Raw genomic sequence first — 14890 nt, 5'->3', positions numbered from 1 at the left:
TCAGTCTTGCCAGGAAAATTTTAATTTCAAGTATTTAAGCCACGCAACATAATATCCTCTATTTGCACAAGGTGTTATCAAGACCTAATGATAAAATGCATGTACTTGGTTAACAGAATCAATTTTTGGAGAGTGACAATCGAATGCTGATCAGCGCAACCGAATACAATGACTGAGATAAAAGCTTTTGGAACCTTCATTCTCCAACAAGTTTGCATCCACTCACCCCCCGTTGGGCCGATTAAAACCCAGTGGTTCAACAAACATGAAAGCGTAGGAAAGTTAATTTTTCAATAATTTTATTGAGAATGTATACTATCAGAGCATCAAGAAACACTGTCAGCTATTACCTTGAGATGGACACTGGGCAGCGAATGAGGGTCTCTGTGTTGTTGGTGGGTTTGTCCAATTAGGCATTGTAACGTTTCGTGTGAAGGCATTTATTACAAACTTGATTAATGGAGACTTAGGTGACCCTGTTTGCACTGAAACAGTACATTTTTAAACTCAACAGTAATGGCAACCTCCCTAATCTTCAATTCCTTCTCGTCGCGCCGTTTCTATGTTGATAAGTCTAACGGTAGATTAAAAATCTAAATCTAGTGATGTATATTTGAAAGAAATTTAAATCATCTATTACCTGGTGCTAGACTTGTGGCGTTTCCTGTTAAGAATTAATTAAAAAACAAAATAGCTAAATATATGATGTAAAACAGTTTTTCAACTAATCGGTAATGCTTGTCAGCTCAATAAATGGGAAATCTCCAGTTATTTACTAGCGTATGGACGAGCAATTTATGTGTGGCAGCTGTTGACAAGTATGAACGAATGTTTTGTAAACCTGTCAGGAACAATCAGGGACGATCAGACAAAGGTTGCCTAGTTATATCCTCGAAATGTATCCAAAGGTCATCAAAGGTCTCTCGATAAACAGTAGAAAATGTTAATTTTCTAAGGTTATACTGATTATTTTCTAAAAAGAGCTTACTCGATCATTATCGAGAATCTATTAAAGTTTTTCAATCATTTTTGCAGTTGGCTGATGAATTATCGAACAAAGAAAAAAATTACTGTAATTTTTGTTTTCCTATCCAATATTGCCACATTCCATCAGACATTTGCATGACGACAGCTAATACTTTAAAAGTGTTGTTCTTCCTTTGTTTTGTTTTGTTTTTTTTCTTTCCAAAAAGAAAAATCGGCAACTTTATGAAATTGCACGACTGTTATCTTCGTTTATAACCCATCGATTAATTTGGCCGCATTCTCATTAGACAAAGCACATCACGTGATACAAAATGGGACTGCGATTATTTCACGATAATTGTTGCCTTTTTTCGACAAGAACAAAGAATGGACGAAGTTCAAACCGCCTTCTTAGATTTCTGGATTTCCCTTAAAACTTCAGGAAAGCTAAATAGGGTGTAAAAAGTGCCAGTCAAATCTTTAATTAAAAGGGATTTGCTGAAGCAAAGACATGCAAAAATTACAGAGAGATTTAAGGCTCGACGTTTCGGAGTCATCTTGACTCCATTATCAAGAGAAAAAATCAGTTTGTGAACGCTAAAGTATTTTTTTAACAATCTATTCATATGTCAATTTTCAGCTCTAGCCTATTTCAATATCCGCGTTCACAAACTATTTTTTTCTCTTGATAATAGAGTCAAGATGACTCCGAAGTGTCGAGCCTTAAATCTCTCTGTAGTCAAATCTTTGTATCGAGAAAAAATACTGCTGAGATAAAAAGTTTTGTTCATAAAGTTAATTCTAAGAGCCCGCTTAATACGGACACCTTAATAATGCCGGCTTTTTATCATACATAAATACATACTTTATTGTTGTCTCCCCAATGGGGCTTTTCAGGAACAATTATTTAAGTACTAAATTTTTTTTACTAAAGTTACTAATAACTACACAAACAAAATTAATCAAATTTAAGAAAAGATTCACAACATTATCTAAACTTTATAATCAAGAAAAATACTAAAAATAAATGAAGTTCAGGAAGTATTTACAAAATTGCCCAAAAGCTTATTCTTTAAGATACGTTTAAAAACTTGAACCGAACGGGGGGTCTAAATTGTTCCAAAGTCCAACAAAGTGTTCTTTGTCCTGAGGCTGTTTTAAAAAGAGGTACATCAAGCTTTTGGCCACTCTTAGTTGTACGCTTGGTAACTTTTTCGCGGGTAATAAATTGTGACGTCAGATATTCGGAGGCGTGTCCGGAAATGCATTTAAAAGTCATGGTAGCTTGGCGGTAGTATCATGCCCCATTGGTGTCCACCGGTTAATAGGGTTCTACTGTAATAAATAACCTCATCCGATTTTTTACCACGTAACGTGCTTTTTGTTCATTAAGAACGCCTAGATATCAATCGAACAATCTCTCTGTTAGGAAAGGACGAAAATTAGTAAAACAAAAAAAAAAAAAAAAAGCAAATTGATATTTACTTTAGATAATAAAATTTCGTTCGACTCTTTGTACTTACCTGGAACAAAGGAGAAAACTAACTTGTATCCACTGTGTTGAACACTGCCGTCCGAGTGAAACGCCATCACAGCATAGCGTCCATTGACACTGATATTCCGTCCAGACTGCACCCCACAGTATGTTCCTACGATATAGTTCTTATCATTGGAAATCCTCAAGTAGTCAAAGCTGCAAACAAGAAAGACGTATTCTTTTAGTTCATTTATGATGAGATAACATAAGCTTTAAGATGAGACAAAATCGCACGCATAATTTCACGTTTACTGAGTTAAAGGAACAAGGCCAATTATTAAAAAATAAGTCAACATGTTTACATTAAAGTACTGCAAGCTTTACAATAACTTACATTAAACTATATAATGACTAGTCTACAAGGTTCCTCAAGACATTACTTAAGTGCACATGGCATAATAATAAATAACACAAATACAACGACTCAGACAAACAAATCTTACACGTAGCTTACTTATCCATTTTGTAGAATAAAAAATCAAAAGTTCAAGAACACCCGATAATCAGGCCAGCATGAAGTACAGAAAGACGCGGAGAACAAAACAAACACAGATTACATACATGCAAGACCAGTCTTTCACATGTGTGTCATGACAATAATTGACAATACAGTCTAGTTATAAATTTGATTCTTATCTGCAGATTAAAACTACAGAAACAAACAAACAACAGGTGAATGAGTCTTTAGATAAAAATAGCTCATTTTAGTGTAATCAGACTAACAGATAACTTTGTTCTTTGGGTTGTCTCACAAACTTCTTTTTCAGTAGTGTATACAATTTATCAATCACAGCAAATGTAGACAAAACAAGAGAACAATCAATATCACCCATTATCATGCAATGGAGGTTTAGCAATGTATACTCTAAACACTCATTCGATAGAATTGTACCTGCAAAATGAATGGCTCTCCAGGCTAAATTTAGAAAAGTAAATCTTTACAGCCAGGCCAAGTGGAATATATACTTGATAAACACAGTCCATGTTGTTTGGATAGTTACTTGGATATCCGGGACTTTTCAGTACGTTGTTGACAACTACACCACATCCTGTTGAATTGCGTAGACATTTATTTTTAAATAAGCATTATATTAAGGTTAAAGGGAGGAGAAAAACTGAGTGAAATAAAAAAAAATACTATTTCATTCAACATCCACATGCCTCACACACGTGACAAACACTCAACTTGAAAACATTGACAAAGGACTGTTAACCGGCCTTATATTTTTAGACCTATGTAAGGCCTTTGACACCTTAGATCATAACATCATGCTAGATAAGTTAGCTTTACTAGGAATGACTCGCTCCACTGTCCAATGGTTTAGGTCCTATTTAACTACACGCACTCAAAGTGTTTGTGTAAATGGGCTCTTGTCTGAACCCCAGCCTATGCCTTTTGGGGTCCCCCAGGGTAGTGTACTCGGTCCTTTACTCTTTATTATCTACATAAATGACCTACCCTTGGTGGTTCAAGGTTGTAGTGTTGAGCTTTATGCTGACGATACACTTATCTATTTTGCAAGCAAGTCTGTCAGTGAAATTGAAGCTCAGTTAACTGGTGGCCCAATTGATGTCCTAAGCTGGCTTCATGCTAATTTTTTAATACTTAATCTTGAGAAAACGAAGATTATGCTTGTTGGCACCCATCAGAGGACCGCAGAGGCTGACGATCTAGTTATAGAAATCAGTAACACGCGTTTAGAAAGGGTTAGTAAGTTCAAATACCTTGGGGTCCTCCTAGACGACACTCTACCCTGGAAGGACCACATAGAATATACTGGTAACAAGATCTCGTCAAGATTAGGTGTTCTGCGTCGAGTGCGTAAGGTTTTCCCCAAGCCAACTTGCCTAATGCTCTACAATACTATAGTTTTGCCGTTATTTGATTACTGTTTGCCTGTCTGGGACAGTTGTGGGGCTGGGAGCAAAGATTACCTAGATAAGCTAAATAGACGTGCTGCATGCATTATTGAAGGTCGATCAGTCGGGGCTGAGGAGTTAAAATCAACACTTGGTTTGCCCAACCTACAAGCGCGTAGAAATTATCTCAAATGCTTTTTAGTCCATAAATGTCTTCATGGAATAACGCCTTTGTACTCACTTTCAGAGTTTAGGCACGCGCATCTTTACCAGGGCTATAAAACCAGAAGCCGTGATTGCTAAGTATCAGGGGAGCCTCAGAATAAACGGTGCTCGAACTTACAACACCAACCCGAGAACCATTAGACAGGTAGAGGCGTTCAGTGAGTTTAAAACTAAACTTAAGTGCCATCTTAAGCAATAACCCCTGCCGTACATGCAGCATGTATAACTTAATTATTTGTCTAGTTCTTTTTATGTTTCAATGTTTTGTCTTGTACTGTGTCAGGGCTCCATTTAAACTAGCTCTGCTAAATTGTATGCCCCTGAATAAATATTGAATTAAATAAATAAATAAAATAAATTACTCGCACATCACATCCTGTTGGATTAGAAACACAATTATTTTTAAATAATTATTTTATTAAGGTTTGAGAAAAAAGAAAAGCTGAGTGCTCTTCTTTTCAGTAAATTAGAAAAAATAGTCACTACAATTCCCATTTTAATGTATTAAACTCTGCAAAAACCAGCACGACGCTTATAAATCAATTAGTGTTTAGCTTTGGTACGGTGGCAATGCAAAATTTAAATTCAAGCGTAGTCATACGCTTTTTGTTCTTCTACTTTAATTATGTATCAGAAATACAATATTTTACAGAGAAACACCTGTTTTAGCACAGTTCATTTATTTTTCACACGAGGGACTACGAATCAGCAAATGAGGTTCTGATTTCCTTCTACTTAAACTTAAAGTGCTCCTAGCTCCTAGCTTCTTTTTTCTCCCAAACTAATTGTGATACCGGAACCCCATAGCTTAGAAAATTTGGGAAACCATGTATGTCAAAAAAATTGGGTTATGACGTCACTTCCGTTCGTCTGACCGTCCGTACGCAATACCACCTTGCTATAATGTGCCCGTGTTTGTTTCGCGGGAAGTTTTATGGCGAGCTGCATTTACAACTGAAATGCTAATGAACACAAATACAAAGTCTATTTATATGTGTTCGTTGGATATGTTGACAAACGTGGAAAGAGGAGAAAGAGAGAGAACAAAGAAAACAAAAAAGTGGAAACGATTAAGTAAAGTTCAGCGTGAAAGAGAGCGACGGATAGCAAGTTTAAGTTCGAGCAGCCTGGCTTGAAAAGTAAGTTTAAATAAGCCTCACGTTTGTCTATATCACCCGTTCATGATCACTTGTGGTAAATTTTAGAACTAAAAAAAAGCTTTACATAGACAATTTAATCGCTTTCGCTACTACCAATATTCGAAAAAAAGTAACATTTTTAAAAAATTGGTTTCTTGGCCACACCACACGGCTCTCGTGTTTGTAAACCCACTCAAGTTTCAAAGCTCTCAGTAATTCTACCAAACACAAAAGAGTATTTTTCTTAACGTTTGTTAAGAGACTATAATTATTACTAATGAGGAGCAGAATTTGCACAGTTTTGTTATTTCCAAATATTTTATCTTCGGAGGTTGACTTGCTCTCGCAAAAAAGAGCGTGGAGACAGCGTCATTATTACCAAATGGTGGCCATCTTGGATCCGCCCTCTTGGATTTCGGGATTTCCCCAAAACTTCAGGAAAGCACCAATGAACACTAAAAGACCACATAAACGTTTTGTAGTTAAATTTCTGAAAACGCCCCGAAATTTCATGGCGTGAACGCGAATATATATATTTAAAAAGAAAAAACCTTATTATGGTTCAAAATCGCCGTGGAGAGAATCCCCCCTCCCATCTACATACGGTTAATCTAATTTTCTAAACGAAACAGGTGGACTGTGCATAATGTTGCCGTGTTCTCAAAGTGATGTCAGAAGCCACTAGACCCATTCTCCTTAAAACTCGGTCGTGTAAGAAAATGGTAATGATTTAAGGCGATTTCCCTTATTTCTATATGGCACAAAATGGCAAAGATTTTGCCGAGTAAAAAAAAAAACATACTTCCGCAGAGAGATCTACAAAACATGTGAATTTTTGTGGGAGAAAAAAATGGGGGAGGAGGGGTTTAAATGCACATTAATTGCGTGAGCTTAGCATATTGTTAGTATCAATGGGGGCTGCATGAAGTAGACTTTTTGTTAGTGGAAACTTGCAAGTAAAGAAATATTATACGTTACTTCCATGTGTTTTACTTCAGCAAGTCATTCGGAAGCCTCGTTTAATAATATTGCCAGAACAATCTGACTTTGAAGTATTTAAGTAACACCCTTTGAAGGGCCCTAGTCAGCCACACCTTTGTTTCTGTTTATATGCGAGAGTTTAGCTATTATATTTAATTCGGAGCATGTCGAAATGAACGAAATCACCCTAAAACTACTAAAGATAATGAAACATACTTTCACAAACACAAATTACAGTAAGGCAATAAGTTTTGCTTCACCATGCAATATCAATAATTTCAATGGCATCGAAAATAGCAGAGGCTGAGTAGGTCCTTTAAATTAATATCCTCCATTCACATAAGATGTTATCAAAGTTTAAAAACAAAATGCATTTACTTGGCTAGCAGAATCAATTTTTAGAAGGTGACAAATGATTACTGCAACCAGATACAATAAGAAACCAGCTTTAAGAAAGTCCATGAGCCAAGTTCTGAAAAGTGGCTAGAAATTGATTTTCGTTGCACCCCCCACGGGACATAGTGACTTTAGTATCAAATTAAAGCTTACAGCCTGTATTTTTCGAATCTGCTTGTTGCCAATTATGTAACCTGTGCTTTAGCGAGCTATGTGATCATTTCCATGGGGGGGGGGGTGGGTGGGTTGGGGGATTTTGCTCCCTGTGAATTCCACACAGCATAAAATGATTCATAATGCTGCGGAAACACAACCAATTTGCTTCAAATAATCTGTGTATACGTTTTATACCATCCCCAACAATTTGCAAGCATTTTCATGTTTCCATGGGAACGGTTGCTATGGAGATCATTATAGAAATGTAGGTTTTTACTTTCGTGGCCAATTCAGAATAAAAAAAATCGATTAATTAGTAGATATCTATTAACATATCTCAAAACATTTCCATTATGTTCAGAATAAACTATCTTGAATTAGGAACTTTCATTATTATCCTTACTTCATGATTTAAAGGAGCAAGGTACTAATAGTTAAGATGTATGGGGAACTAAGGATAATTTCTTTTTTGCTGAAACTGTGAAAATTTACATCCAATCAACCACGGATCAATATCTCACAAAATATGCAGCAGTTATGCACCGCACTTAGAATATCAAATCGGACACTCCAGAATTAGCTGTCCTGTTGTCATGGTAACGGTTGCTAGGGAAACTTAAGAATGTCCAAATACCTTATGAAGGTGCTTTTAAGGCAAGTTTTCTAAAGGAAACCTACTCAGAATATTAAACAGCCACTTCCAACTTGCTAAAGATCCAATAATTATGTCATTGAACAGTTTCAAATGTAATATTGTCTCGTTATAAAACTTACAATCTCTCTTAGCAACAAGGAGCTTGTGAATGTCATCAGTATCTTTTTTGAATGTATCTCCTTATACATGCAGTGCTCGTGAACGTTTGAATTATTGAGTTCTCAAGTCTGTTATGGCAAATTGTATCAACAACAACAAAAAATAAACGGCTAAGGACATTTTCCAACGAGTTATCTTATTTCAGTTTTGCAAATTGTGACTATACTACCTTCCCATTTCTAGTTACTGTATTTAATTCCTAATTAATAACCCTTTTTAAAACAAGAACGCATTGAAAAGTTGATATATCTTCATACGTTATATCACAATACTTTTTTGACTGTATTTCATTAAAAAATACACAAAATTCTTTTAAACTAATCCTTCCCCACGAGTTCTAGTTCCATTCCGAAATTTACCCATGATACTTTGCAACCTTGAGATGCAATATGATGGGCGGCCATCTTGGATTGTCAAGGTAAGGAAAATACTTAAATTTCCACTTTTTAAGGCGAAATATGAACGTCAAAGTTAATCTATATTCGATTTAGTCTATATTTAAAGTAAATATCTTACTGAATCGTGGTTTCAAAACCCAATTTCATCTTTAGACTATCTGTAAGTACGAACCATAGATCGATAGTAAAATAAAAAGAATAGCAATGCCAGAGAAAGTTTTAGTTAATAAAATGCTTCAGAATCGTTATCATTTTTTAACAGGTTTCTGAACCTGGATTTAAATATTTACTAGAGAAATAATCAGGATATGACTGAAATGAATCGTCTTAAAAGGAAATGTTCATCCAGTTCCCGCAATACACAGCCTCAATGGAATAAATGCCTTTATCATATCAAAACCAGTGTCCAAGGAAAATTGACTCCATTTACGGGAAAGAGTTGGCGTACCTTTGAGGAGAGCTGCAATATGCGTAAGGATGCCATATGGCTGTTGATGGAGGGTCACTGAACGAATGGTCCGAAAGGAGGGTATCACAGGAAATGCTATCAAGAGTACACCCACACCAATAAATTGGGAAGGTCAAAAGTTACTGGAAATAAACAAAATCCCACTCAGTCTGTTTCAGGTAAGGAAGAAAGTGCATTCTCTTGTACTGAACCACCGCCAAAGCGCTTTTGCAGATCCCAGGTACAGTCATTCAATGTAGAAAAGTGTATCATTTGCCAAAAGGATAAGTTAAAAAAAAAAAACAGAGCGTCAGCGAGAACGAGAGAGCCGCTCACCCAGAACATCAGTGAGTAGGGTAGTGCTTCTCTTTTGAAGGCAGCCCAGATACGGAATGACGAGCGGGTACTTCTAGAAATCAAAGGCCAAGACACAATTGCCTTAGAAGTTAAATATCATCGATCCTGCTACAAGGAGTATGTGCGTCAGGAGACTCTGCAAACTTGAGGATCAAAATTGCCAAAATGAAGATTCCGCAACTACCAGTTATCAGGGAGCATTTGAATGCCTCAGTGCTTATGTCCAAAATGAAATCATTTCCAGTGCTAAGGTCATTAAGATGCCACAACTTCAAGAACGGTTCGTAAATAGCCTAAATGAGAGAGGCGTAGAGGGGAGAAGCTACAGATCCTCAAAACTGAAAGTCTGACTACAGAGACACTTTGGAAACAAGTTGTCATTTAAGCAACCCATTACTCAAAACCAACCGGAATTGGTATACTACTCAGGTGTCCAAAAGGGAGACATTGTGGAAACCATAGCAACAAATCTGGTTTCTAGTGCCGAAAATGAAAGTCTGAGTGACGCTCCTGGTGATTCACTAGAAGTGCAAGACACAGCGTCGTACCACATTTACCATGCGTCAAAACTGCTGCGTAGTTTACTGCTAGAAATGAAACCATCACCACCATGGCCACCATCACCGCAAGACTTAGACGATGGCAGCTCTATTGTGCCCAATCTCCTGTATAACATGTTTGCATGGATGATTTCTTCGAAGGAAGACTACAGCGAGAAAAGAATTTCAGATGTTTCTCTAGATTTTCATCGCCTAGTCCTCTCCCTGTCTCAAGATGTTATACATTGTGTCAGCCGAGGTCGGATCAAGACCCCTAAACATGTAGTGCTTCCACTAACAGTCAAGAGTCTAACTGGCAGCGCTGAAACTGTGACTATACTTAACCGATTCAGACATGGCCTATCGTATACTCAGATAGAAGAACTTGAAACAATTCTTGCTGAAAGGGAGTTAGAGAGACAAAGAGAGGGTGTCTTACTACCAAGTGTTTGCAGTTCAGGTGTACCAGGGGTGTTCTGTTGGGACAACAACGATCTACAAGAGGAAACATTATCAGGTCAGTATTATACATTACAAAGTTTAACGTTTGGAACTAAACAGTGCTATCTGCGCCTTCCTAGCAGCTATTGGCAAACGGTTTGGGGATGCTGGTCTTGCTGATATACTCGTTGAAAGTGGTATTGTCGGCTCCGGTTCTGTAGCTGGTGTACTAGAAGGCAGACATTACAACCGAGCTGTGCGTACACATAAGGTAAGGAAATAGCTTTATTCCTAAGGGTGTGGAAAATATAAGGGATGTGAGAGAAGAGAGGACAAGCAGAGTGATTTCCAAGGTTGCGGGAACCGGGAGAAATAGGAACGATAATCGCAACATTGTTAGTTTACAATGGAACAAACACATAATGGTGGGAACCACAATGGACAGGAAGGAAACCAGGAGTACAAGGTGTGAGAAGGTCTGATGACCTTGTGCACCCCTGCCCCGACGTTTCTGCCAATAAGAAATTTGTATGATTTAGGGAATGATAAAAAAAAAATTTTTGCTTTAATTTAGATCGTCTTTGAAGCAATGCATCGGTTGCAGTGGCAGGAGTTTCGCACGTGGCTCCAGAAGCATGACAAACCAATCAACTACGCGATGCTGGTAGATTCCCTGAGGGAGATCTGCAGAGCATTTGATGCAGAGAAGTTCGATAAGCTACCGTCGAATCCAGAGTTCCTGGAGCTCTTCCGTCTTTATGGCGAGTACTCAGAAGATAGCAATGGTCCAATGAAAGTGTTCTGGAACACGTATCTAGAAATGGTGGCAACGCTGATGAATTTTATTCGTGCTACCCGGGAAGGCAACTGGAAACTCCTCTTAGATTCTGTCAAAGAGATGTTGCCGTGGTTTTTTGCCTATGACCACACCAACTATGCCCGATACTTACCGGTCTACCTTGTTACCATGGTGTCCTTGCAAGATACTCACCCTGAGGCACATCAGCTACTGGCAGATGGCAATTTTGGTTTTCAGAGGTCCACATCCCATGGTTTCTCTCAGCTACCAGTTGACCAAAACGATTGAGCAGACCCTAATAAGAAGTACAAAGACGAAGGGTGGTATAATAGGATTCAGTGTACGGAAAGGTGCAGTCCAAAGATGGATGTTGACAGCACACTCCCGTGCAGCGCTTGCAGACAAGTGTAGAGTGATGGTGTCCATGGACGGAGATCAGGATAGAGTACATAAGGAAACTGGCTGCACTCGCATGCAAAGAGATGAGGCAGATGTTAGGAAAGTGATGGAAGTTGTGCAAAACTGGTGCGACCCATTCCAACCGTCTGATGAGCTCACCAGCCTTGGTTCGGGGTATGTTGCTGAAGAAAGCCTGAAGTGTGATCTTTTGGGTGCAAAGGAGAAAGGTAGTAAAGCGCTGGTCTCTTTTGTTACAGATCGTCTTCAAACCAACAATGTTGGCTTTTATGAGACACTGTCAACGCTAAAATTAGGCACGTCTCGTGATGTACAGAAGTAAGGCATCGGTGAGAGCTGGAGGTAGGAATTTAATTCTCAGAGCAGACAGGAACTTGTTTGCCTGCTTACTGGTTATTGGTCAGAGTCGACAAATGGATCTTCGAGAGCTACTGAAACATGAACTTGGTCTCTTCCCATGGTCTCTGGCTTCGACAGATGGCTCGCTGGCTAAAACTAATAAGGCAGCTCTCTCTAAACTCCTAGAAGATGGAGTACAGTGCTTGACAAGCATACCGCCTAACACAACAGCTGTCATCATAGATGCAATGGCAATGTTGCAAATGATTACAAGGGTGCCTGATCGCTTTGCAGACCTGGCAGAGATGCTTCTAACAGAAATCTTGGTGCTTACAGGAACAGCAACAAGGGTGGACTTTGTCGCTGATCAGTATCCCGATTTGTCAATAAAGAACACTGAAAGAAGTAAACGAGGTAGAGAGGGGCAAGTCCTTTTTGCCATAAGCAGTCGCGAGCAGCCCTGCCCTCGTCAGTGGAAGAAGTTTTTGTCAAATAGGACTAACAAAACCAGGCTAATACACTTTCTCGTAAGTGAGTGGTCAACTAGGAAGTATGCAGAGAAGATTGGAGCTCGTACCCTCTACGTCACTCATGGGAACAACTGTACGAAAATTGAAGTTGTTGATGGAAAGATTGTGCCCGGTATAGCCTCGCAGCTCTGCAGCAACCAAGAAGAAGCCGACACACGGATGTTTTTGCATGCGTATCATGCCTCGTCCTGTGGGCACACATCAGTTGCCATCAGATCGTCAGATACTGATGTTGAAGTTCTAGCGTGTTACCACCAGTCAAATATCTCAGCATCCATAACATTGATCAGTGGAACACGATGCAGATCTCGCCTCATCAGTGTGCCAAGCTTATGTCAACAACTTAGTCCAGAAATATGCCAGCTGCTACCAGGTCTACATGCTCTAACCGGATGTGATACAGTTAGTACCTTCGTTGGGAAAGGAAAGAACAAAGCCTTGAAGATGGTGATGGAAAAACAAGACATGAGAAACAAACTTGGGGGTATCGGCGAAACAGTGCCACCAGGAAATGAAGTGATTGCAAACGTAGAGCATTTCGTGTGTGCATTGTACAATGGCAGTGGCGAAGAAGGGATTAATGAGATCAGATATAAGATGTTCTGCAAAAGTAAGAATATGCAGTCTCACCCAGCTTCCCCCAACAAAAGCAGCTCTTAAACACCATATAAAGCGTGCTAACTATCAAGCCTATCTGTGGAAGAATTCCTTACAAAGATCCATTGAACATCAAAATCCAAATGGTCAAGGATGGCAACTAAAAGACGGACAACTGGAAGTGGTCTGGTCCCATTTGGCCCCTGCCCCTGAGGGTGTAATGCAGCTTGTATGCTGCAGCTGCAATAGACCGTGTGATTCAAGACGCTGCTCCTGTGTAAAGAATGGCCTTCCTTGCACAGAGGCTTGTACCTGCAATGAGGACTGTACAAACTGTTCTTTGGAACAGGAAGATGAAGACGGAGATGAAGATGAGGACAACGAGGAAGATGTGCATGAGTATTAAGATAAAAAGTAAAAGAAAAATCAAGATGCTTTATGAAATTAAAACCTTGCAGCCCTCGAGCAAGCTAGGTTATAGTCAAATAAAGATTACATAAGTCATTGCTCAAGAAAACCATGTTGACTAATTCGTTTATCTTTTTTGAAAGTCATGTGGTTCAGCCCTAGTTTTCTTCAACACGCTGCTGTGCCTGTTATTGTAGCTAAGGGCAATTAAGGCAATTTAGTGTTTAACGAATTTAAGTTCACAAGCATTGTATGTATAATGGCATTCGCAAGTTCCTGGATGCTAAGAAAGATTGTTTTATGACGAAAGCCAGATGTTACATGTAGAACTATTCACTGTAATATGAGATCTTTAGCAAGTTGGAAGTGGTTGTTTAATGTTCTGAGTAGTTCTCCTTTAGATCCTACTTAAAGGAAATTCGTAAGGTATTTGGACATTCCTAAGTTTCCCTAGCGACCGTTACCATGACAACAAGACAGCTAATTCTGGAGTGTCCAATTTGATATTCTAAGTGTGGTGCATAACTGCTGCATATTTGGTAAGATATTGATCCGTGGTTGATTGGATATAAATTTTCAGTTTCAGCAAAAACAAAAAATTATCCTTAGTTCCCCATACATCTTAACTATTAGTACCCTGCTCCTTTAAATCATGAAGAAAGGATAATAATGAAAGTTCCTAATTCGAGATAGTTTATTCTGAACATAATGGAAATGTTTTGAGGGAAATTTATAGATATCTGCTAATTAATCGATTTTTTTTTTATTCCGAATTGGCCAAAAAAGTAAAAACCTACATTTCTATAATGATCTCCATAGCAACCGTTTCCATGGAAACATGAAAATGCTTGCAAATTGTTGGGGATGGTATAAAACGTATACACAGAAAATTTGAATCACATTGGTTGTGTTTCAGCAGCATTATGAATCATTTTATGCTGTGTGGAATTCACAGGGAGCAAAATCCCCCAACCCACCCACCCATGGAAATGATCACATATCTCGCTAAAGCACAGGTTACATAAATGGCAACAAGCAGATTAAAAATACAGGCTGTAAGCTTTAATTTGATACTAAAGTCACTATGTCCCGTAGGGGATGCAACGAAAATTATTTTTTCGGGCCTTGGCTCATATCCACCAAATACATTACGCCGATTAAAACCCTTTGTTCTGTAGACATGAAGGCATTGGGAGATTAAATTTTCAAAAATTTTATTAACAATGTATACTTAGAGAAGAAAAAGAAATGCATCGCCTCCTAGTTAATGTAGTAGTAAAAAGTTAGTGAATGGTGGTCTTTGTGTTGTGGGTGGGTTTGTCCAAGGGCGAGTTGTATTTATAAACTGCATCAATGGAGACCTAGGTGAACCCCTTTTTAACAGAGTTAATGCATTTTTAAACTGACCGGTAATAATAAGCTCCCTAATTTTCAATTCCTTATCGTCGAGCAATTTGTATGCGACAGTTGTCACAAGTGTAACGTGAGATAAAAAAACATAATTGTAGTAATATATACTTCAAACATACAAGTCATATCTTAC

General features: G+C 38.4%; 3 protein-coding genes and 1 pseudogene across 4 annotated transcripts in view; 3 read left to right on the top strand and 1 right to left on the bottom strand.

Moving 5' to 3' along the window:
- LOC146468817 (ras-like protein 1) overlaps positions 1–14890 on the top strand; it is a 348000-nt gene that overhangs the window by 258780 nt on the left and 74330 nt on the right. The window lies entirely within an intron of this gene.
- The window catches only part of LOC146468819 (uncharacterized), a 349521-nt gene that overhangs the window by 292923 nt on the left and 41708 nt on the right, over positions 1–14890 (top strand). The gene's annotated exons all lie outside the window — the stretch shown is intronic.
- The window catches only part of LOC146468820 (neuropilin-2-like), a 59799-nt gene that overhangs the window by 18587 nt on the left and 26322 nt on the right, over positions 1–14890 (bottom strand). Inside the window, exons 7-9 of the mRNA XM_085123895.1 lie at positions 3396–3552; positions 2490–2659; positions 641–664 (exon numbers count right to left, since the gene is read on the bottom strand). Of these exons, the coding sequence (XP_084980021.1) occupies positions 641–664; positions 2490–2659; positions 3396–3552 (351 nt within the window). The remainder of the gene's footprint in view (positions 1–640; positions 665–2489; positions 2660–3395; positions 3553–14890) is intronic.
- On the top strand, positions 10847–13345 carry LOC146468821 (uncharacterized; annotated as a pseudogene).

The sequence above is a fragment of the Pavona decussata genome, unplaced genomic scaffold, assembly GCF_977016875.1.
Source record: "Pavona decussata unplaced genomic scaffold, jaPavDecu1.1 SCAFFOLD_128, whole genome shotgun sequence".
NCBI lineage: Eukaryota > Metazoa > Cnidaria > Anthozoa > Scleractinia > Agariciidae > Pavona > Pavona decussata.
This window is presented reverse-complemented; position numbering and strand designations above follow the sequence as displayed.